At 39.8% G+C, this 23,298-nt stretch overlaps 1 protein-coding gene across 1 annotated transcript in view; it reads right to left on the reverse strand.

Annotated features, from left to right (window-relative positions):
- Window positions 1-19,134, reverse strand: part of LOC125459255 (switch-associated protein 70-like) — a 100,358-nt gene extending 81,224 nt beyond the window's left edge. The window contains exons 1-2 of the mRNA XM_048545466.2: window positions 18,922-19,134; window positions 2,676-2,816 (exon numbers count right to left, since the gene is read on the reverse strand). Of these exons, the coding sequence (XP_048401423.1) occupies window positions 2,676-2,816; window positions 18,922-19,017 (237 nt within the window). The 5' untranslated portion in view covers window positions 19,018-19,134. The remainder of the gene's footprint in view (window positions 1-2,675; window positions 2,817-18,921) is intronic.
- Between the last annotated feature and the right edge of the window lie 4,164 nt (window positions 19,135-23,298).

Genomic DNA, 23,298 nt, shown 5'->3' on the forward strand with positions numbered 1-23,298 from the left:
GGAATAGAACCAATGACCTCATCGGGACAGTGACAGGTCTGGTTCAGAAAGGTTAAATTAGTGGACGTTCAGCATAACTAAAGTAGAAAAGAGTAAATCAAAAAAAAAGAGAGAGAGAATGATGGATAATACTAGAAGAGAGTGTGGTATATATAAAGTAGGAGTTTAATGATTTAAAAATGATTATGAGAAATGCAAATAAAGGCTTAGAATGCAAATAAAGGCTGAGAACACAGGCATCTAAACTCAGTGTGGTGAGTTAACTTGGTTAAATCAAGCACAAACAGCCCCTAACTTCTTGATTGATTTGAGATACAGATTGCAGAAGTACTCCATCTACTTTTATTGATCTTGCCACTTGAAATAATCTATCAGTAAATTATAATCAACCTACCCAAACTTCAAAGACAGCCATCCCTCAAAACTTGCTGTAAATAAACTTTATTCTTAGAGGCTGTCCTCACAAGATTTAGAGTAATCCTAGTTGCATCATCGCACCATCTCCAACAAGTAAATTCTTGTTTATTTTTAACATTGCTAAGATCAATCATTACTCCTCTAATTTTCCTTCCTGCATCCATCCAACCTTAAAATAGAGCCTCTTACATACTTCATCCTTCTAAAATCTCTATACATCAAAGTCAAGACTTGCAAAAACACCCTCCTACTCTGGTACAATGGGACAACTAGGATTATTCTAATTCCTGTGAGGACAGACCCTAAGAATAAAATTTACTTACTTCAAGCTTTGAGAGGATGGCTGTCTTTGAAGGTTGGGTAGGTTGGATACAATCCACTTTGATGGATTATTTAAAGTGGCAAGATCAAAAACAAAATTTCTGGAATGACAGAAATTGCTAATGTTTATCTTCCTTCCCATTATAGTTTTCAGAGTTTTAAAAGTCAGGATTAGAATCACCTAATCAACTATTTCCTCACTTAAATCAGCTTTTATCATTTGCTTTTTGTGATATTGATCATAAATGTTCAATATGACTTTTGCCTTTGAAAAATAAACTGAAGTTTTGTTTTAACCCACAAAAGTATAAAATACTTTGAAGAAGGACATTAAAAATTCTCAATTATTTTAAAATGAATTGCCCATTAATATATGCTTTTTCAAAAGCAGTGGAACAGAAAGATCGAATGTTCATGTTTATTGGCTTGATACAGACTTATTTGTGGTGAGTGACATCTGCATGTTGTGTCAGGACTACTTTGGTTTGCTTCATGAATATGGTTCAATTCTTGGTGCAAAAAATATATGAAAGGAGTTTTAAACAAATTATTCAGTTCATGAAAACTAGTATTATTTGATAATTGGGAAAATGATGCAGGGATAACAAGTTAATAAATCATTGAGGCTCTTGGATTTTTAAATTATAAAGTTTTTTATTTTAAATGAAAATATAGGCCATAAACAATGTTTGTCAAATTTTAAAACATAGGAGTTTCAATTCTTTGTATCTTTGTTCAAGTTTAAAATATTAAAAGCTTTTGTCTGCTTTAACAAATGCAAATGACTTGTTTATTTAATGGAGCAATAAACTGCCTGCCCTTTAACAAGGCATTCCTTGTTTGTAGAGGGCAATTATGGAGAACTGCCCAGATCTCTGGTTTCAGCTGGGTGTGTGGTAGAAAAGGAAAAATGTGTTTCCTGAAGTTTACATAAAGCAAGTACAGAAATATTCTTGTGGTCATTACACAAACAACCAAGAAAAAACTAATGTACAGAATCAAAATGTGAGTCAAGGGAGGGGAAGTTGCACAAACTCTAAGCATACTCACTCTTCTAAATCTCATTGTGGTAGTTTCAATTGTGAGACTTAAAAAAAGTTCATCCATCATTTTAAGAAATCTGCTTCCTCTGCTTTCATTTCTTGTCCCAAAAAAGGTAATAATTCTCTTCAAAGAATGTCAACCTGAAAAATCAACTTTATCTTTCTCCACCAACCTGTGTGACCTGCTGTCTATGTTCAGCATTTCGGGGTTTTTTCAAAATTCCAGAATCCACAGTATTTTATGTTACAATTATGATGAGAATATAACCAGAATTTGAACTCTTCCTTCCATGTTTTAGCCTACAGTAAATGTGAAAGCATGTTGTGAGGGACGTCACTACACTTGAATTTAGGCTGAGATTGACAAAGTGGATTTTGCTCACTGTTACTTTTCATCAATTGTGGCATGTACAGGGTTACGGATCGGGTTTGCTCACAGAAAGAAGTAGTTAAGCATAACTAGCACTTTTCACCTTGGAACATCCCAAAATGAATCAAAGTAATTAAGCAGTTTTGAAATGTAACAGCATTCATCATAAAGGAAAACTGCAGCAGACAACCTGTTCTTAGCACCATGCCACTAAAACAATCTTGAGTAAATGACCAGCTAATCTGTTTTTATCAATGCACGAACCAGGAGGGCTCTCTTGCTCTTTGTCAAAAGCATCCACTTCAGAGGTTGACAGACCTCAGTTTTACATGTCAATTGACACTTGGCATCCCTAACATCTAATTCAGAAATAAGGATACTACTTTAAAGCTATACTCAGATCAACAGATATTAATTTTACTACAAAAGCTGCTACTCAGTGCAATGGATTGTTAAACTATAATTGCAACATAAAATAAAGCATCACAATCTGGGTTAAATATCAATTTATTAAGAAAAGATACCTTATCCAAGATAAATCTGTTCAAATATGGCATGTATCCCTGGTTAGAAACTGGTCCTTCATCATCATCCTTAAAATGGTTTTCCAAAGCCACTGGATTATGAGGTACTTGCAACACTGTGCAAAGACTGTGGGAAAGGACCTGTTTCAACAGAATGTAAAACAAGTTAGCAAGGTCTGCATTACAACGACTTGCAATCTCAAACGTTCGCAAAAAAAGTCTGACTGGGTGAAGTAAATTTTTTGAAATATATCTAATTTCAAGATAAAACTTGCATTAATGCAGCACTCTGCATGTCCTCAGGATTGTTCAGTAGTACAATCAACATAGTACTTTTGAACAGCAGTTAGCAACATTTAAGCACAATCAGAAGTGTGTCACACAGGGCAAACAGGCCACGCATCTGCGTCACTTGAAAGTGAGTACAAACACTGTGGATCATTAATATAATGGTACCATGCACAAGGGGAAATTAAAGGGAACACTGTCAAGTCATATTACCTATGTAACCAAGACAAATATGGCTGCTCTTCATTATTACAAGACCAAACCATCTCAAAATATATCAAACAGATAACCTAAACCCCAAATCTTATCTTAAAGGTTGCGTTCCAGATACAATTTGATCAGTCCACTACTAGACATTAAGCAAAACACATTTTATTCTTATGGCTATAAAAGATGTTTTTTTTCTTTAACTTTAACTCTATTGAAATACTTAACAAAATATATTACTGAACTATTAGTCATCAACTGTTCCTATATAGCAACATCTCAAACAGAACCTTAAAGGCAAATACAGCAAAACAGATTCCCCTCACTCCTGTCTTCTCCAGGCCAGTAGACATTCCATCACCGGCAATACCCACCCTGCAGGAGAAACAGGACAGAACAAATCCCTTTCAAAAACATAGTACTGTCACCTCTTGACCTTTGGCATTCTTGCAAATTGTCCTATTGAGTATGCTAGCCAAAAAGCAATAATCAAGTTGTGTACTACCAAATACTGATGGTTGTAATTGTTGGAGGACACAAATTTAAGGCTCAGGACATAGCTTTTTTTTTGTCAGGAGTGTCCTGGACACACCAACATCACAAATGCTGCTTAACCAATCCGTCTAGAGGTCAAAAGTAGGTTATGGACTGAAGATTAGTGTTTAATTCCACTCACAACTCACATACTGACAGAGTCCTTATCTGCATGCGATAAAACCTGGGCATTATTTAGGTTTTGACTGATAGGTGGCAAGTAACATTTGTATGATACAAATGGCAGGCAATGACCATAACCAACAAGAAAGAATCGAATCATTCCTCATTGACATTCAATGGCATTATTACCATCATTGAATCCACAACTGTCAATATATAGTGGCTATAAAAGTAGGTCAGAGGCTGATAATTCCATGGTATGTCCCTCATCTCCCAACTCCCAAAAGCCTCTTCACCAGTTACAAGTCAGGATTGATGGAATATTCAAAGTTTGGACAAGTGCAGTCAAAACAGCAATGAGCAAGCTCAAGACTATCGAGGCAATGTGATCTGCTTGAATAGTATCCCATTCAGCAACTTAAAAACATTCTGCTCCTCCTCATGAGGGGCACTGATATGGTGATAGCAAAAGGTCTTTTCCCTAGGGTAGGGGAGTTCAAAACTAGAAGGCATCATTTTAAGGTGACAGGAGTAAGATTTAAAAGGGACCCAAGAGGTAGCTTTTTCATACAGAGGGTGACTTGTGGAATGAACTGTCAAAGGAAGCGGTAGATACAGTTAGAACATTTAAAAGGCATTTGGACTGGTAGATGAAGTAAAGTTTTAGAGAGATATGGACCAAATGCAGGCAAGTGGGACTAGCTTAGTTTGGGAAACCTGGTCGGCATGGACATGTTGGACCACAGGGTCTGTTTCTATAATAAACATATCTATAATAGACACACCCTGGCTGGAAGATGGGCGACGCACAGCATATCGCAGCAACTCACCAAGTTCCTTTCAACTGCACTTTTCAAAACTTCTATTGCCCATCATCACCACCTGCATCCTTTAAAGAGAGACCATCCTGGTTTGGAGAGTATTTCACTATTCTTTCACCCTTTTGTCAGTTAGAACCTTGGAACTCCTTCCCTAGCAGCACTGTGGGTGTAGCTACACCACATGGGCTGCAGAGGTTAATAACATGGTTCACCACAACCTTCTCAAAGGAAATTAGGGAATATCTGCCAAACTTGCCAGCAACACCCAGATCCCAGAGACAATTTTTTAAAAGTCTGTGTTCAGCAAGATTAAGTAATTGGCAACTGAATGGAATGAGCAGATAATGGTGGCCTAGTTTTTTGGAAGACTGGTAGCAGAATATTGGTAGAACTCATTACTCATCACTAGAAAGTACCATGTGATCATTTACAGAACCTAGGATGATAAATAGAGCCTTTGGTTTCTTTATTCATTCACGGAATAAGCGTGTCACTGGCCAGGCAACATTTATTGCCCATCCTTAATTGCCCAGAAGGCAGTTATGAGTCAACCACATTGCTGGAGTAACATGTAGGCTAGACCAGGTAAGGATGGCAGTTTCCTGCTCTCAAGGATGTAACTGAGTCAGATGGGTTTTTCCTGACAATTGACAATGGATTCGCAGATATCATTAGACTCTTAATCCCAGATATTTATTGAATTCAAATTCCACCATCTGCCAGGGCAGGATTTGAACCCAGATCCCCACAGCATTATTTGGGTCTCTGAATTAACAGTCCAGCGATAATACCACTAGGCTATCACCTCCCCCCATAACATTGGTAACATGTCACTTCCTAGGTGGCACCCCCAACAAACCCATAGCACTCTATCAGGGCTACAAACAAGTACAAGAGTTGGCAGGTCATGTTACAGTTGTATAAGACTTTGGTTCGGCCACATTTAGAGTACTGTGTACAGTTCTGGTCGCCACATTACCAAAAGGATGTGAACGCTTTGGAGAGGGTGCAGAGGAGGTACACCAGGATGTTGCCTGGTATGGAGGGTGCTAGCTATGAAGAGAGGTTGAGTAGATTAGGATTATTTTCATTAGAAAGACGGAGATTGAGGGGGACCTGATTGAGGTCTACAAAATCATGAGGGGTATAGACAGGGTGGATAGCAAGAAGCTGTTTCCCAGAGTGGGGGACTCAATTACTAGGGGTCATGAGTTCAAAGTGAGAGGAGGAAAGTTTAAGGGAGATCTGCGTGGAAAGTTCTTTACGCAGAGGGTGGTGGGTGCCTGGAACGCAGACACGTTAGCGTCTTTTAAGATATTTCTGGACAGGTACATGGATGGGCAGGGAGCAAATGGACACACGCCCTTAGAAAATAGATGACAGTTTAGACAGAGGACCTCGATCGGCGCAGGCTTGGAGGGCCAAAGGGCCTGTTCCTGTGCTGTAATTTTCTTTGTTCTTTGTTCAAACATAAGAGTAGAATACCTGCTCATTGTTTAAAGTCCCACCAAAGCAACAAGCTATTGACTCAGTCAAAACTTCACAGTCAACAATATTTTATTAACAAAATTATTTCAAAAAAGAGAACAGTAATAATAACTTACCAGAATCCCCCATTCTGACATGTACAAAAACACCTTATCTTTAATAACAGCAGATTTTAAAACAAACATATAGTTAAACAATACCTGTGGGAGTAGAAATTTTAAAAAAGTTGGAAATAATGCAAGTGTCTATTTATAGACACAGAGACAAAGCTTGAAATACTTCTGTCTACAAACAAATCTTTATGTGAAACTACATTTTGTGGATTCTTGATGATTATCTACTTTTACTGCAGCTAAAGTCCATTTTATTAACCGGGGAACTTTAAACATTTGACGTAGAAATGTAGACTGGAAAATATTAAACTAGAAAATAATGTAGTCCCAAAGATCCCAAATCTCTTATTCCCCAAAAATACTATCGAATTTCACCTGAACCTTTTTCACATTCTCTGCTACTTCACCTTTGTGTTCACTCTAGTTCTCATATTTATTATGCTGAGCAGAACTAGTTGCATTTAATCTTACTGCTCTGCTGGCTTAGCAGCTTGTTGCAACTTCAAATATATCACCAATTTGTTCCCTTTTGTAAGAATATTTGGATATCTCTCCTGTAACTTTTCTATTGCAAAGTTTGTAAGGATTAAGACAAAATGCATAAAAGCACTTTTTAATTATTGGATAAAATTCTGAAGAGCGACCAGATGTTTATAGACCCCTGATCTGCCACCAGAAATAGTGACACTGAAGCTGAGAAGGTGGTGAACAGGATATCAAGCACAGATAAACAAACCAAACCAAATACTGTTCCGTATTAGATTAGAATCAGGAACAAAAGGATTCACACCACAAAAGAGTGCAGTCTTAGAGAATTTAAAAAATAATGCTCAGAGCACAAATTATTCAAATAATTTTTATTAAATTAACAGCAAATCATTAAAGCAAGGAGGTGGGGAGTAAGATTTGAGTGGTACAGGACAATACCAACTAGGATTCCTATACCCTGCTAACAATATGAAAATACCTATCTGCGCATGTTCGGGCACTCTATAATGTGATTCTAGTGCTGAATACCCAGTTGTCACGTAGTTGAGACGTACATGGAGATTGTCACATTGGATGAAGTATTAAAAACATGTAGAACTATACATATAGCAGCAAGAGTTGAGGGCGGCATGCCCCTTTCAGCACCAGGGACCCAGGTTCGATTCCAGCCTTGGGTGACTGGATTTTGCACATTCTCCCTGTGTCTGTGTGGGTTTCCTCCCACAGACCAAAGATGTGCAGGTTTGCAGGATTGACTGTGATAAACTGTCCACAGTGTCTAGGGTGGGACATGCAGGAATAGGGTAGGGGGTCGGTCTGGGTGGGATGCTGTTTAGATGCTTGGTGTGAACTCGATGGGCCAAACGACCTGCTTCCACACTGCAGGGATTCTAAGATTCAGTGCCTTCACTGGGACAGGTGGGGGCAGGAGTGTTGGAGAGCAAATACAGGTTGGCCCAGATGTCACATTGCTAACATGCACTGTTGCCTGAAGTACACAAGTTTTTTGAAAACTTCTATCCAAGTTACCCTGCTCTTCCACACACTTATAAAACGGCTTTGAATTTAACACATCCATCAAGAAAATATGGAGAGTAAATGCAACAACTAAATAAAAACTAAAAACTCACTAAATATGTCAGAAAAAAATCAGGGTCGTTGCATTCAGGCAAACAAATTTAACGGTTTGATAGATTATAATTACAACAAACAATCTCGCTGAAAATTTAACTTTACAAGCATTGTATCTCATTGCTTTAATGCTAAAAGTTTTGAATTTTTTAATTTGTGTTGCTTTGACCTCTCTTAATTCTTTGTTTCTTCCCTGACCTTTGTTTTGCTTTAGGAAACAAGAGGCTCCCAAAGTGGAGTACGTACATTCCTGGACGTGCAATGTCTAGTGGGTATGTTTATCTTAAGCGTGTAATGGTGCACTTTCAGAAAGAAGAGTTTCTTTCTGGCTCTTGCTGCTCCTGGTCCCAATTGTCTCAGATGTACCTCCACTCAACTACGTGCTGCTCCTCCGGCCGCAGATAGCTCTCTCCTACATTTCTACCAAAATCAGAAATCATACAACACCATGTTATAATTCAACAGGTTTGTTTGAAAACAAGCTTTCGGAGACTCACTCCTTTCTCAGGTATTAGTCACTGCTAAAAGGCACAGCTGCCACTTACTAGTTAATTGATTGGAGACACAGTGGGAAGTGAAAGCATATGAGCCCAAGCACCAGCGCAACATATGACCGCAGGAGTCTGCCTCTGAAAGTCTGAGTGAGAGAGGCAGCAGTATCACCCACAGGTCAGGAGACGTCTGGACTCACATGTCTGTTTGACTGGGAGCAACACCCTGGTGGAGTGTCTCATAAAGTACAGAAGGAGTGAGTGTAAGTATGGGTTTTGGAGCAAGGGCTGTGAGCGACATCGAAAGAGGAGGAGCAGGAGGACTGCTGAGTGAACGGGTTGGGAGGGGTTGAGCAATTGGGAAGAAGGAGTGGCCGAGTGAGTCTGTGGAATAGGAAGTGGGTTCATAGGTACATCCATCAGTGAGCAAAATGTTTTCATAACGTGATCAAAATTTTATAATTAGTTTCCTTATCGCATTGCTAAAATAAACTAGATTATGCAAATTATTTTCAAATGGATCGACAAGTGTACACCAAACACAAAAACACGATTTACATCTAATGATCAATCAACATGGTATCAAGCTACTTCCTCCTATGAGAGCCATTTTTCATTGTAATGTTCCTAAACCATGTAGCCACTAAAGGCCTTGTTTAAAACCAAACCCTCTGGCAGGTAAACAGAAATTTAGTAAATATGAATAGGAATGCACAAATATGTTCGAGCATCAGTGATGCATACAGTTTAATTCTAACTTTTCCTTCCTGCTTTAGACTTTCCATGTCTTGGTGCAAGTTCTTCAACTTCACAGGGTGAAGGGGTTTGGCACCTTTTTGGCCTGCTCACTCAGCTCCTGATAGCTTGCTGTGTTGGATCAGGTGGTCAATGATAGCACTTCTCCATTTAAAAGACCACAACGCCTGCCAAAGACTCCCAATTTCTTATTTCCCAAAAATCACCTTTCCTGGCTTTCACGCTAAATAAGTTAGTTGATGAAGAGAGCTAGGATAGAAAAGGAAGGAAGACACAAGCTTCGGGGGAACCTTACTCAAAGTCCGGACTGGTGAGCAGAAGTGATAAAACGAATGACTTCCTTCTGCACCATGACAATTCTGAGATTCTAGAGAAAGAGATGGAAGCAGTAGGGGCAGCTGATGATAGGATTCAATCATAGCAATAGAGGTTTATTAGACTGTAGAAGCGAAGAAGAAGGACAATGTGATTTAGGAGAAAAGTGAGAGGAGAAATATTTAGAGAAGACATCAGGGACAATTTATTTTTGTTACACAGTGGTTCATGTGTGGAATGAATTTCCAGATGAAGAGGTGGATATGGGCACAGTCAGAAACACTCAAAAGACATTTAGAGAAGTACATGAATAAGAAATGTCTGGAGGAATATGGGCCAAGTGCAGATAGGTGGGACTAGTTTAAGTTGGGATTATAATAGGCATGGCCTGGTTGGACCAAAGGGTCTGTTTCCATGCTGTACAATTCTGTAACAAAAAAGGGATATGCTTGCAGCATAGGGTAATTCTGGGTCGGTGTGAAATTTTACAGGTGAGAGCAACTCACGTGCATGGCTTGATGTAGTATTGAGTGATGCAAGCTGTTGTGTGCCGTAAACACTCAAGTTTGCTTCCCTTAGTACTTAATCCATATTAACTTCCTTAAACCTAAGTTTAACAATGAAACAGAAAGAGGATAAGGGCCTAAACTTCTGAATATCTATTATCATCGTAGGTGAGACAAGAGAAGGGCACATAACCTCAGGGAAATTGTCCAGGAAGTTCAAACTTCGCGTGGAGTAATTTCTACCATCTAGTACCCTCTGTACATCCCTGATTGAGCTTGGTGTCAGGTACTTGGCCAGATACACTGGATTTCCTGGATACACACCCAGGAAATGTCAGGCTAGTTAATACATGGTCTAACTCCAATACTGAAACAACATAACTGAGTGCCACAGTCAACTCCCCCATCCACCTCTCCAACACCCATCCCATACTTGACCACATCCCTGACCTGAGACCACCCCCAGCCTACTATAAATTGATTAAAGAAATTGAGGCACATTTTTAAAAAGACTCAAATATAGATTGGTTAATATTATGAAAGGGCATTTCCTTTCTTTGTCCACCTTTACTGACACCTGACTTTCTCTTCAATGGATATCTACCCAGACCCATTGATGCTTCAACTGGGACTGGAACTCCTTGTTGAGAAATCGCAAAAGGGTCGGGTCATCAAAATCTTCAGTGACAGTACCAACATACACAGGATTAGCACTGACCAGAAGGTTTGGGCTAAAGATTTTACTGGGACAAGGACAACACAGGGACAAAAGTGTGATTTCACAGAGCAGAAACTCTCCATCATGATCAAAGGAGCCATTCAAACAATGCACCAGAAGGAGCTAGTACAGTTACTATCTCTCCCCCGAAGGAAAATTGAAGACACAGAAAAAAATTAATCAAGATAGTTACAAGCATACTGTGGCCTTGTATTTATAAATGGCAGCTACCTTGTTCACAGTAACATTGTTTAATCATGTTTTTTTTAATAATACAGCCACTATACTATTTTTCACTTGCATTTTAACAAGACACTGTTTACATTGACAACCCTTGAGGAAATCTCCCAATAGTGTTCAAATGTTCATTTTCTTCGATTCAAGTTATCCCACCAGTGGCCTTTGCTGTACGTGGTAAACAAAAGATGCCTGTTCAAGTTTCATGCTCTGATTGTTTTAAAAGTCCAGTCTTCCAAGGCCAGTGTGAAGGATCTTTCATAAAAGGAGTTCTTATCTGTCAGTACAAATATATATTATATCTTTTCTGTAATTTTTTCATACTATTTAAAGAGGAAAACTCATCAGTTCCGCTTTAAAAACCAAAGAGAATGTTACTTTTGATGTTGATTTCCACTTTGAGATTTCAAATAAAAAGAAACAAGCATTGATAATATTACTGGTGCACTAGCAGATTAAAGCCAAAAACACTTTACTTAGCCCATTAACAGAACATTTTACAATCTTTTCTTTGTTGTGTGAAAGCTAGAAATGTGTAGAGCACAGATTGAGGAAGTAAGTTATTCTGGTCAATGTGCAGATTAGAGTAAAACTGAAAAAGCAAACATTATGGAGCACTTTAAATAACATCACAGTCAATTAAGGGAAGGCCAGATAAACACATGAGAAAGAAAATAAATTGCTGTCTCCGATTCATGGCCATACAAGCTGGCAGTGGGTATCATCATTTAAATAGAAAAAGGCCTGTGAGAGAAAATAGAGTTTCTGTTGTACATGTTTTTAAAAAACTTTGTAGTAAGATGCATTAAGATCTCCATTTAGTTTGAGGAAAGATAAGATTCAATACCATTTATGTATGTATTAAACAGCAGTGATTTGTGCCTATCAGAATTTTAGGTCGTTACCATTAACATTAATATTAGATTATATTGTTAATCATCATTTGTTAGTACAGAACTCGTGTGTAGCTGTCAATTTTTTTCCAAAAACATTGTATTACTCCCAATACACATTGCAAGCTGATGAGCACATAAAATTTCTTAACAGACACTGCACCCTATAACCAAACGCCTGTGTTCTAGGACAGTCCCAATACTCTCCACATCTCATGACAGCCCTGATAATTCTCAGAAGCAATGTCTCAACAATACCTTAAAACTGCACCCTGTACTTTACTCTTCACATATTAGGTGTTGAAACAATTTAACAGATGTGCACAATGCATTTGCCATTTCAAACTGAGAGCTCAATATAGACATGCATAAATTTAATAGTCTGAACTATTTCAGACTATTATCTCCATTATTTGCTTACTGTAATTTACTCAATGCCACAGTCAGTCTATTAATTATTCTTACTTTGCTTGCAAAATCCATAGCAAGGATAAGACAATAGCGCAACAAGTATAAATAAAAAGTCAGGTTGGCACAAGACACTGAAGTAAACAACACAGAAATTTTCAGCTTCAAGGTGGATAACAGCTAAAATGCAGGGAATGCTAGCCTTCAAAAAAAAATCGTAGTTGATTTACAAGAGAAAACAGCATGGGTATAACGAGTCTCAACTGAGATTTTTACCAATTTATCAATTTCTGATTCATGGTTGTGCATCCAGACAATGGATTTCGGAATACAGTAATGCTCTGTCTGACATGGTAACATTGTACATCACATGCACATCTCAGCACGTTTGTCAAAACTTTTCCAGGGGAAAAAGAAACAAAAGCTCACAGGTTGATTTTCTTCATCATAGTCCTTTACAACCGTCTGCTTCAAGTATTTATGATTCATGAAAGACAAATTTTTCCCTTTGGTAAAGCGTTCGTTCATTTTTCCAATAGCTTCTTACAAAAAATTAATAATTTCTAATCCATTTTATAAACTGTGACCAATTTAAATTGATCAATCAATATTATTGACACCTTAAACAAAAATAGTAGTTTTAATTTATTCATTCCAAAAAAGCCTCAAATTTCAAAACTTCTATTAAATCTCCTTTAAATTGTTTCTCCTGTTGTAAAACATGTGTTAAATATTCTCTCTGGACCACTATTTCATCCTCTGATGTCAAGTTACAGAATCAACACTTTCTATAAATTTAAGGTAAGTTTATGCATTTTGATTATTAAAGCTCACACAATGCCCTAAACATTGATTTGAATGATTTTACTATCTTGCGTTCTATTTTTCAACTTCTAAATTGCGACTCGCCCTCTTAATGGAGGTCTATGTTCAGAGTTTATGCATTTGACTTTATTGAAAAATAATGCCTTTCTACTTACTGTATTCTATCCTCACAAAACCTAATTAACATGTTTCCAATCCAAATTCTATCTACCACCCTTCTGCCCATTCTACTTGAATGCCTGTTTGTGTTATTCAAACGATTTAACAATGTGCTGTCCATGTCCAAAGTCAAATCCATCAACGTATTTAGTGACACTGAGGAGACACCATTTCTAATGCTTCTCCAAACTCAAACCTATTTTAACTTTATGTCTACAGAATTACGAAAAGCATTGATAGTGCAGATAGGCAGAGGCTTTTTCCCAGGGTGGAGACATCAACTACAAAACAGCACAAGTTCAAGGTGAGAGGGGGAAAGTTTAGTGGAGAAATGCGGGGAAAATTTTTAACACATAGGGTGGAAGGTGCCTGGAATGCACTGCCAGTGGAGGCGGTGGAAGCAGGCACATTAACAATGTTTAAGGGGTGCCTTGATAGACACGTGAACGTGAGGTGACCAGACGGACAAAAACCACATAAATCGTAGGTCAAAATAAGGACTAGGAATTGGTGTAGGCTGGCGTGCTGAAGGGCCTGTACCTGTTTTGGATGATATTGTATAACAGCCAAATCTTCACCTTCCCTTCCCACCCCAACTCCACAAATTAACACTTATTGATTACTTTTATCTACATAATTGATCGCCCTTCAAAAACAAATCTATCACAAATCCATCCATTCTGGTTGCTATTGTGTTAAGATGATATTTCTAAATACTCTATAAAATGAATTGTAATTTCCATTGACAAGTAACCAATAGGCAGTGACTTATCCACCTTCATAAGTAAATGATTCCTCTTCAATCTTCCTGGTTTGTTTGCAGCCTCTGACACAGCTAAGCACACCATTGCTCCTTCAGTGCCTCTTGCATGTCTGCTTGGAATTGCACTCAGTTCATTTCTTAATTACTTCATTTGGATATAACCAGAGCATTTCCTGCAATCCACATTTCCTCTCCTTTTTCATGCCACTGGCTGGAGTTCCAAGCTTACAAGTGGTAAGAGATTTAGGATTCAGGAGTCAATGCCTCCACACATTGACTGGCATACGTAGACCGTTCAAGCAGTTGCATGGTTGAGAGGGAGCATTGCCTGTAATTGTCTTCCTTCCTGCTCCATCACAGTTATGTTGGTGTCTGCTGCAGATATACCTTTGCCCTCCTACTTGTCAAACAAATGCTGCCCATCGGTCACAGCAGAGTAAAAACGAAAAAACTGTGGATGCTGTAAATCAGGAACAAAAACAGAAGTTGCTGGAAAGGCTCAGCAGGTCTGGCAGCATCTGTGAAGAAAAAAAGACCCTGAGGAAGGATCACCAGACCCGAAACGTTAACTCTGATTTTTTCTTCACAGATGCTGCCAGACCAGCTGAGCTTCTCCAGCAACTTCTGTTTTTGGTCATACCACAGTGTCACCTTGTGTGTGTGTGCTGACGACACCCTGGTCTACCAGAGCATCACCTCTCTCAACGTCTACAGTCTCTAAATTCAGGCTGCTCATATACAACATAAAGTGCTAGATGAACGAACACATCTCAGCCAAATAAATGTTGCAGCAAATGAAACGACTGTTTTCAGTTTTTCCAAGAAGAACCTCAGTTCCTAACCACGGATTCCATTACTCTCTCTGGCAACTGTCATGAGGTTGAATCAGAGTGTTTACATCCTTGGTGTTATTTTTTACTCTCAGGTGATATCCATATCTCTTCTGTCACAACACCAGAGTATGGCCCCTCTTAGCTCACCTGCTACTGAAATCCTCATCCATGTTTATGTCACCTCTTGACTGACTAATCTAATGCATCACTTTTCTGCCTTCCATTTTCTCATCTCAGTAAACTAGAGTTCATCCAAAAGTCAGCTTTCTCTTGCTCCAATATGCACGAAGTCCCAGGCAATCAATGCCCCACAAACATGCAATGGCTTGCAGTAAAGCAATGCCTCGCTTTTGAACTGTCCCAGGGCCTTGGCCCAAAGTAGCTCTCCTATCTCCTCCAGCCTTGCAACATGAAGATATCTGCATTTCTCCATCTGTGGTCTTTGGGACATACCCAGTTTAATCATGCAACCATTGGCAATCCAGTCTATCAAAGCCTAAAGCTTTGGAATTCCCCCAGTAAATCTCTCCACTTCTCTCTCTTAAGACACTCCTGGAAACCTCTCTAAAACCAAACCTTGGGTCATTTATTTACCTGAATCTCTCTTTGGTTTGGTGTCAAGATTTGTTTGATAATGCACCCGTGAAGACCCTAAAGTCGCTCTATATGTAAGCACTATTTTTGACTTCTTGCACTTTTTAAAACCAATAACTTTTCTTAATAATTGTTTAACAATTGTTCCACATTAAACATTCTGAACTTCAGACTTGTGGAAAGTAATTAACATAAGCTATATTATGGCATTTTATGTTATGTTATAAAATACTTTATGTTTACAGGTATCTCAGACATTCAGCATAGAAACAGGTCCTTCAGCCCACCATGTCTATGCTGATAAATAAACACCAAGCTGCAATAATTCCATCTACCTGCACCTGGTCAATAGCGTCCTATGCCCTGGCATTTTAAATGCTCATCCAATGCTGAAATTAAATTTAGGATTTATGCCTGTTGGCACTGACAGTATAGGCTCCTATATGAAGAATAGTCAGTAGGATTCAATAACAGATTAAACCTATTATCTGTGGAGCACCATTGTAGCATAAAAAGCTCAGATACAAAGACAAGATAAAGTCTGTATGTACAACGATTAGGTATTCAGTAAAATTACAAGTAAAACCTTGACTTAAATCATCCTAAAATCCTTGAAACTCAAATTATCCCAGCAAAATCAATGCACAATACCCTCAGTGTATAAAGTGAGTGGTCAACAAACCCTCAGGCATACCATGTGCATTAATGGAAAGTCAATTTGCCCTATTACAATTAGAGCAAAGAAGATTCAAACACCAACATCCACTATAACCTAAAAAGTTCATCCAGAGATTAGATGAATCATACAAGCTATGATGATGGAGGGTCACTTCCTTGCCTGTAATGTGTGAGCTGATCTGAGCCACTGAAATACAAATGCCCTCATTAAAACTGCTACCCGATGCATAGTATTGATTCCATATGACTTCTGAAAGCAGAGTAGCTGCCTGGATACGTAGCAAACAATTTTTGGTAACAATCAGTGGAAAAACAAGGCTAGAAGCCTCAAACATAATCTGTATGTACGACAATCACAGTTCTGTGTGGACTGCATCTGATGCCTTCCTTAGCTCTGGTTACGCTTTACTAAGTTATCTTTTAAATAAAAAGAGGTTAAAAACAAATTTAATGGAATATTCTTTTCCTCCCCGCAGAGCTATCGCTTTTACTTTAAATTCCACTAAAAGTAATGGTGCATAACAAATCCTCCAATTCCTCCACCCAAGTGGTTATTCTTCAGGTATAATGCAGACAATGGACATAGGTAGATGATTTGACCACTTGATGCATCACAGTTAAACCCAATCTTAAACTCCTACATCTGTCCTTCACAGCATAACTCACTGAATTGCAGCAAAAACTTTTATTTTTCATTTCTTTATCTCAAAATGAATTGAAGCCAACTGTGGCATCTGAATACACCCTAAGACTACCTAAATTAGAAACGAGGGTGGAACCTGGGACCTCATCACCTATTAAACACAATGTGGAGGTGCCAGTATTGGACTGGGGTGGACAAGGTTAGGAGTCATATAACACCAGGTTATAGTCCAACAAATTTATTTGAAATCACAAGCTTTTGTAGCATTGCCCCAAAGTGAAAGTTTGTGATTTCAAATAAATCTATTAGACTGCAACCTGGCATTGACTTCTGACCTCATGCTAACCATTTGCATGGGTGAGATGATTACAACTATTAAAAACATAGGATGAAATTTTCTAAAATATCCTATTTCACAGAAGAGCAAGGATATGGAATTGATGCAGATATGCTCCTGCTTTCCCATTGAAAATAATTTGAAATGCACATCAACAAAAGCACCAGTTTCATCCCGGAGGCTTTGGAATGCACTAACTCTCGGTTATGACAGTCCCTGTAACAAATGATCTGAGTTCCCTTCAGGCACACAATTAAGAAGTCACAATGGAAACTGTAACCATTCACTGACCATTTTGTCATTCACAACCTAATTTCCTAGCAATCTTATTGATGTACACAAAAATGGGCAAAAACAATCCAAAAAATGATCAGACTTCTTCAAGTACAGAAATTAAAAACATCAAGTTACCTAACTATCACTTAAGCACACTGGGCACAGGGTAGGATCAGGGTCAAAATCATGCAGTGTATTAACATTGATTGCAGCTAATAAAAGAAGAGAATGCAGCTCAGCCAGGATAATCAGCATAATTCTAAAAAATTGGCATTTCTGGTTTCTAGCAGGATCATCATAATGAGCTGAGTTGCATTTCAACACAGGAATGGAGAGATGGGAACAGAAGAGTACATTCAGGAGCAGCATTCTTAGGCAGATAATGTGACTTCATCCTTACTTCCTCAATATTTTGAGCCAAGTTCTCTGTTCCCCCACCCCTTCTAATTACATGCATCTCCAAGTGCAAATGTTTTTATATCGACTTGTGGGACATGAGGGTTACTGGCTGGCCAGCACTTACTACTCATCCCTAGTTACCCTTGAGAAGGTGGTGAGGTGCCTTCTAGAACCACTGCAGTCCATGTGCCACAGGTTGACCCACAATGTCCTGGATTATACAACTACATATTAAAATCCAGCCTACAAGGCAGTTTCACTAACAAAGTTCCTTAATTGATGGCAATTAAATACACAAGGAAACAAACACATTGTGCACAATGCAGTAAATATTTAGCATTTCACCATTCACTAATACATCTTAAAACAGGGAACACACAAAAGAAATAGCATTGCAAATGAAGACAGAACAGAAAATTAGTCTATTATTCATGGCCTGCTGAAAGAAATTTTAAAAATCTCTTCTTTAAAGAAGAAATGAATTTTTCTCAGTTACATTTTATAGAAAAAAATGTGGATGAACTTTGAAAATAACCTCATCCCTTCACAAGGCAGATCAAATTCTAGAAATCCCTCAAACATTCGACAATCACTAAAAGGATCTTGCACAATCTGTTTTCAAATTTCATTGCTGAGATCAGATACCAAGTGTCACAGTTTTAGTGGAAAATGAATGGTAACAGTAAAGCATAAAGTATACAGTAGCAGCCTGCAGGTCTATGCCAAGGAAGAGGAGGAACTGGTGTATCTCTCATACAGCCCTGCCCTCGCCCGATATAGCTCACACCAACACAGGTCCCACAGTCCAGGAAAGCCCTTGCCACAGTCCAGCCCTCACCCAACAGAGCCCACATCAACACAGGTTCCTCAGTCCAGCCCTGAGCCAACACAGCCCACAACAGCACAGCGCCTTCAGTCCAACAAGACCCTTAACACAACACAGCCCACACCGCACAGGTCCCACAGCCTAAAACAACCCTCAACTCTAACCAGCATCTCACTTCCCTCAACACAGCAGCGCTGACCAGTCCAGCACCCTCACCCCTTTAACACTGGCCAGACCAGTACAGCTCCCACAGTCCAACAAACCCCTCTCAACACGGCCCTGCCGCTCTCTGATCCCGCTCTCCACCCCCTCGAAAAACAGCCCGGGTCCCCTCACCTCCAGCCTATCTTAATGCAAATAGCTACCAAACTCAACAAAAAGAATCTCAAACTCGCCTTGAGTTGGGATTTGGACACTTTTCCACATTTGTCGACGTCTAGAGCGGTAAATGCATGCCAGATCACTTTCAAAAGCTCATCTCGAAGCGCCATTCCTGTCTCTTACGTGACCGTTTTGCTTTCACTGTACAGTCACTGGCCGCAATCTCCCAGCGGTGTAACCCAACCCTTCCGCACGTCCGTTACCGGCTCGGCGCAGTTCACATTCCCAGAGAGGAACTCCACCCACAAACTACAGTGCCCAAACTGAAAGGGACTCATTGTAATTCCTCAGACTGCACCATTGCAGAAAACTCACGCTTTAAATCAAACAGTAAATCACAGAATTTACACGTAGATGTATTTTATGGCTAAACTGTACTCCACTTCAGAAACGCGAAGGTGCTTGTTCAAACCAGAAACATTGAGGAAATAATACTCAAAAGCAATTTATCAAAGGGACAAAGTGTTTTTAACCCGATCAAGTGCTCAATATTCTTCCAAAGTTGTACGTCAATTCTGAACGGTTAAACAAGTTGGCGCAAAGCAGGGCAGAATTGTCATCGGCTAAAATCACTCAAATTTTACAACCGACAATCTCCAATAAGAAGCACCTCTCAATTTTACCCATGCAACGCTTCTACGGGGTTACTTAAATGGTGGAAACAACTATGACTGGTGAGCAATTAGAACTTGAAGACTTTTGCCGATATTTTACTTTCATCATTTTTAAATAATCCATGAACCAAATAAAAAATACAATGCGTCATAATTTATACTTGTTCGGCGTCATTCATTTCAAAACCTCGAAATTTTTGGTTTAAGACTTCGGAATTACAGAATCTTAGAGCACGGCAGGCCAATAAGGCCATCATGTCTGTACTGGTTCTTAGAAAGAACAGTCGAATTTAGTTGTACTTGCCAAATACATGTCCAATTGCCTCATAAAATTTCCTAAATAATTTAATTCCACCCCTGTGTCAGGTAGTGCATTCTAGGTCACAAAAGTTTTCTGTACAAGAAATGTGGCTGTGTCCTCTCTTGTTCTTTTGCCAGTAATTTAAATTTATAAACTCTGCTTATGAACTCACTCTCCAAAGAAGTTTCTTCCTACTTGCTCTAGTTAAAACATAATAATTGTTAGGTCTCCCCTTAACTTTCTCTACCCGAAGAACGCAACCCCAGCTTCACCAATCTCCCAAAATAACTGAATTCTCTCATCGTGGGTGTGGATATCCTATGCACCTTCTCCAAGGTCTTGGCATCATTTGAAATTGGCACCTCCATGTTAAAATGATAACTTACTGAGATGTGGTCATCGCTATCTGGGCTAGCATTTATTGCTCACCTCAAACTGCCTTGAAAAGGTGGTGGTGTTGAGATGTCTCCTTAAAGCACTACAGTCTCTATGGGTAGGCAAACCCACATTGCTGTTCAGAGGGCCTTGGGATTTTGACCCAGTGACAGTGAAGAACGGCAATATAGTTGCCAGTCAGGATGATGTGTGGCTTGGGAAAGGAACACAGAAGGGAATTGTGCACAACACCCCATCTGAGGTAATAACTAGACATATAACAGAGGGCTACGCAGCATGTATTGCCCAGAAGGCAGTTCAGAGTCAAACACATTGCTGTAGGTCTGGAGTTACATGTAGGCCAGACCAGGTAAGGATGCCAGTTTCCTTCCTTAAACTTGCCTTTATTTATCTTACAGCAGTTTGGCTGTGGCTCAAGTATTAATCTAGAAATTATTACCTCAGAGATTCTACTTTTAAATTAGCTAACTGTTAAAGACTTTTCAGCAAGATCTCATTTTCCAGTTGTTGGTACTGATGTAGACAATGAAACTGGATCCCTCTCTAAGTTTTTCTTCAGCTCTTAGATGTCCTCAACCCTAGCACTGGGCAGGCAACACAGCCTGCTCATGGCTGCAGAGAACAGTATCTATTCCCTAATTATACTGTACCCTATCACAACAACATTCTTTTCTCCTTCTCTGCTTGAATGACTCCCTGTGCCAAGGTGCTCTGATTGGTTTGCTCATTCTCCCTGTAGTCCTTACTCTCACCTGCAGAGCTTGCAAGAACCTCATAACTGTTGGGCAGTTGCAGAGGATAAGCCTCCTCAGTTTTAATCCTCTGGGATGTCACACATGCCTCACCTGCTGTCCTCCCCCTGACCCTGATCACAGAACAATTTTGAATGACCTAATTTGGCTTCCAACTCCATATCATTTTGGATAGTAATTATCTCCAATTATCCATGGCTTTGTAACTCAAATAGCTGTTGGCATTAGGCAGCTAACCCATGTCCACTTGAAGGGGCAAATTTGAGATGAACATGATGATCTGTTCACAACCAAAAACAGAAATTGCTGGAGGAATTTAGTGGGTCTGGCAGCATCTGTGAGAGAAAGCAGAGTGAACATTTCAGGTCCAGTGACCCTTCTTCAGAACTGAAAGACATTTATCTTGTTGCTGTGGAAGCACCAAGTGGCATGCTCTGGGTTGCTGAAATTATTTATTCTTAGTCCCTGAATACACAGTCAGCAACCTAGGGTCATTGTTTCTTTATATAGGGGTGGCAATAGCCTAGTGCTATTATCACTGGACTACTAATACAGAGATCCAGGTAACGTTCCCGGGGCCCAGGTTCACCACAGCAGGTTGTTGGGAAAAACTCGTCTGGTTCACTAAATTCCTTCAGGGAAGGAAACTGTCACCCTTACATAGCCTGGCCTACATGTAACTCCAGACCAACAGCAATGTGTTTGACTGAACCGCCCTCTGGGCAATTCAGGATGGGTGTTAAATGATGCCTCGCCTGCAACACCCTCATCCTGTTAATGAGCAAAGAAATTACTTCACCCCATCTGTGAATGATCTTGTGCTTTACCCAGACATGACAAACATGAAATGATGCTTCAGTGCAGGCCCTATCTTTTGCTGCTGGTTTAGAAAAAAAAACTACTGACATTGTGAATAACTGAAACCAGATACCAAGTTTGTAACTTTAAAAAATTGAACAATTTGTTCTACTAAACCTACTGTGTCATTAATAAAGTTAAACTACAAAATAACCTAATTAATGTCTATGATTCCTTGATTCTAGCCCCCACAGTTAAGGGATAAATCAAGAAAAAAAAAGAGATGCAACTGGCCAGTTCACATAAGCAATCTCAAGGATGCATAATGTGACAGGGGGTGGAATTATGTCATTTTACTTCAGAAGACAAATTAAATTGAATCCTCTCGGACCCTCTGCATGGACACCATCTTTTTTAAACTCCTAATGGCATTTGTTGACCAACAGTCTCATGCCAGTATTCAAGCTCAGATGGAATTTACTTTGGGTTGTATTCACACACAACCCAGCATCAAGACAACCTGATCCCAATCAGTTAGAGATAATGGGAACTGCAGATGCTGGAGATTCCAAGATAATAAAATGTGAGGCTGGATGAACACAGCAGGCCAAGCAGCATCTCAGGAGCACAAAAGCTGACGTTTCGGGCCTAGACCCTTCATCAGAGAGGGGGATGGGGGGAGGGAACTGGAATAAATAGGGAGCGAGGGGGAGGCGGACCGAAGATGGAGAGTAAAGAAGATAGGTGGAGAGAGTATAGGTGGGGAGGTAGGGAGGGGATAGGTCAGTCCAGGGAAGACGGGCAGGTCAAGGAGGTGGGATGAGGTTAGTAGGTAGCTGGGGGTGCGGCTTGGGGTGGGAGGAAGGGATGGGTGAGAGGAAGACCCGGTTAGGGAGGCAGAGACAGGTTGGACTGGTTTTGGGATGCATCCCACCTCCTTGACCTGTCCGTCTTCCCTGGACTGACCTATCCCCTCCCTACCTCCCCACCTACACCCCCTCCACCTATCTTCTTTACTCTCCATCTTCGGTCCGCCTCCCCCTCTCTCCCTATTTATTCCAGTTCCCTCCCCCCATCCCCCTCTCTGAAGAAGGGTCTAGGCCCGAAACGTCAGCTTTTGTGCTCCCGAGATGCTGCTTGGCCTGCTGTGTTCATCCAGCCTCACATTTTATTATCTCCCAATCAGTTAGAGGTGGCTTTGTGTCTCCCATCTTCCACAGGCTAAGCTTCAAATCAGGAAATTGGGTAGTGGAGCTCTCAGATGAAGGTCTTCAATGCGCCACATTTCCTCCACTTGCCAGATGAGCAGGGATTCAACGCTGGACTCTCTTCTACCACCCCCCTACCCCGCACCCCCTCGCCTACCCTCTCACAGAGTGACTAGTGATATCCTTGTTAGCATTTTTCTCCCTCTCCACTTTGTAAGGAGTTTAATTTCAGTGAATAAATAAATAAATTGTTTGGGAAATAAAAACAGTTTATATCCTTAGTTTGTTGTCAACAATCTCAAGTATCATTACAAAAATGACA

Source organism: Stegostoma tigrinum, chromosome 17 (genome assembly GCF_030684315.1).
Source record: "Stegostoma tigrinum isolate sSteTig4 chromosome 17, sSteTig4.hap1, whole genome shotgun sequence".
In the NCBI taxonomy this organism is placed as follows: Eukaryota; Metazoa; Chordata; class Chondrichthyes; order Orectolobiformes; family Stegostomatidae; genus Stegostoma; species Stegostoma tigrinum.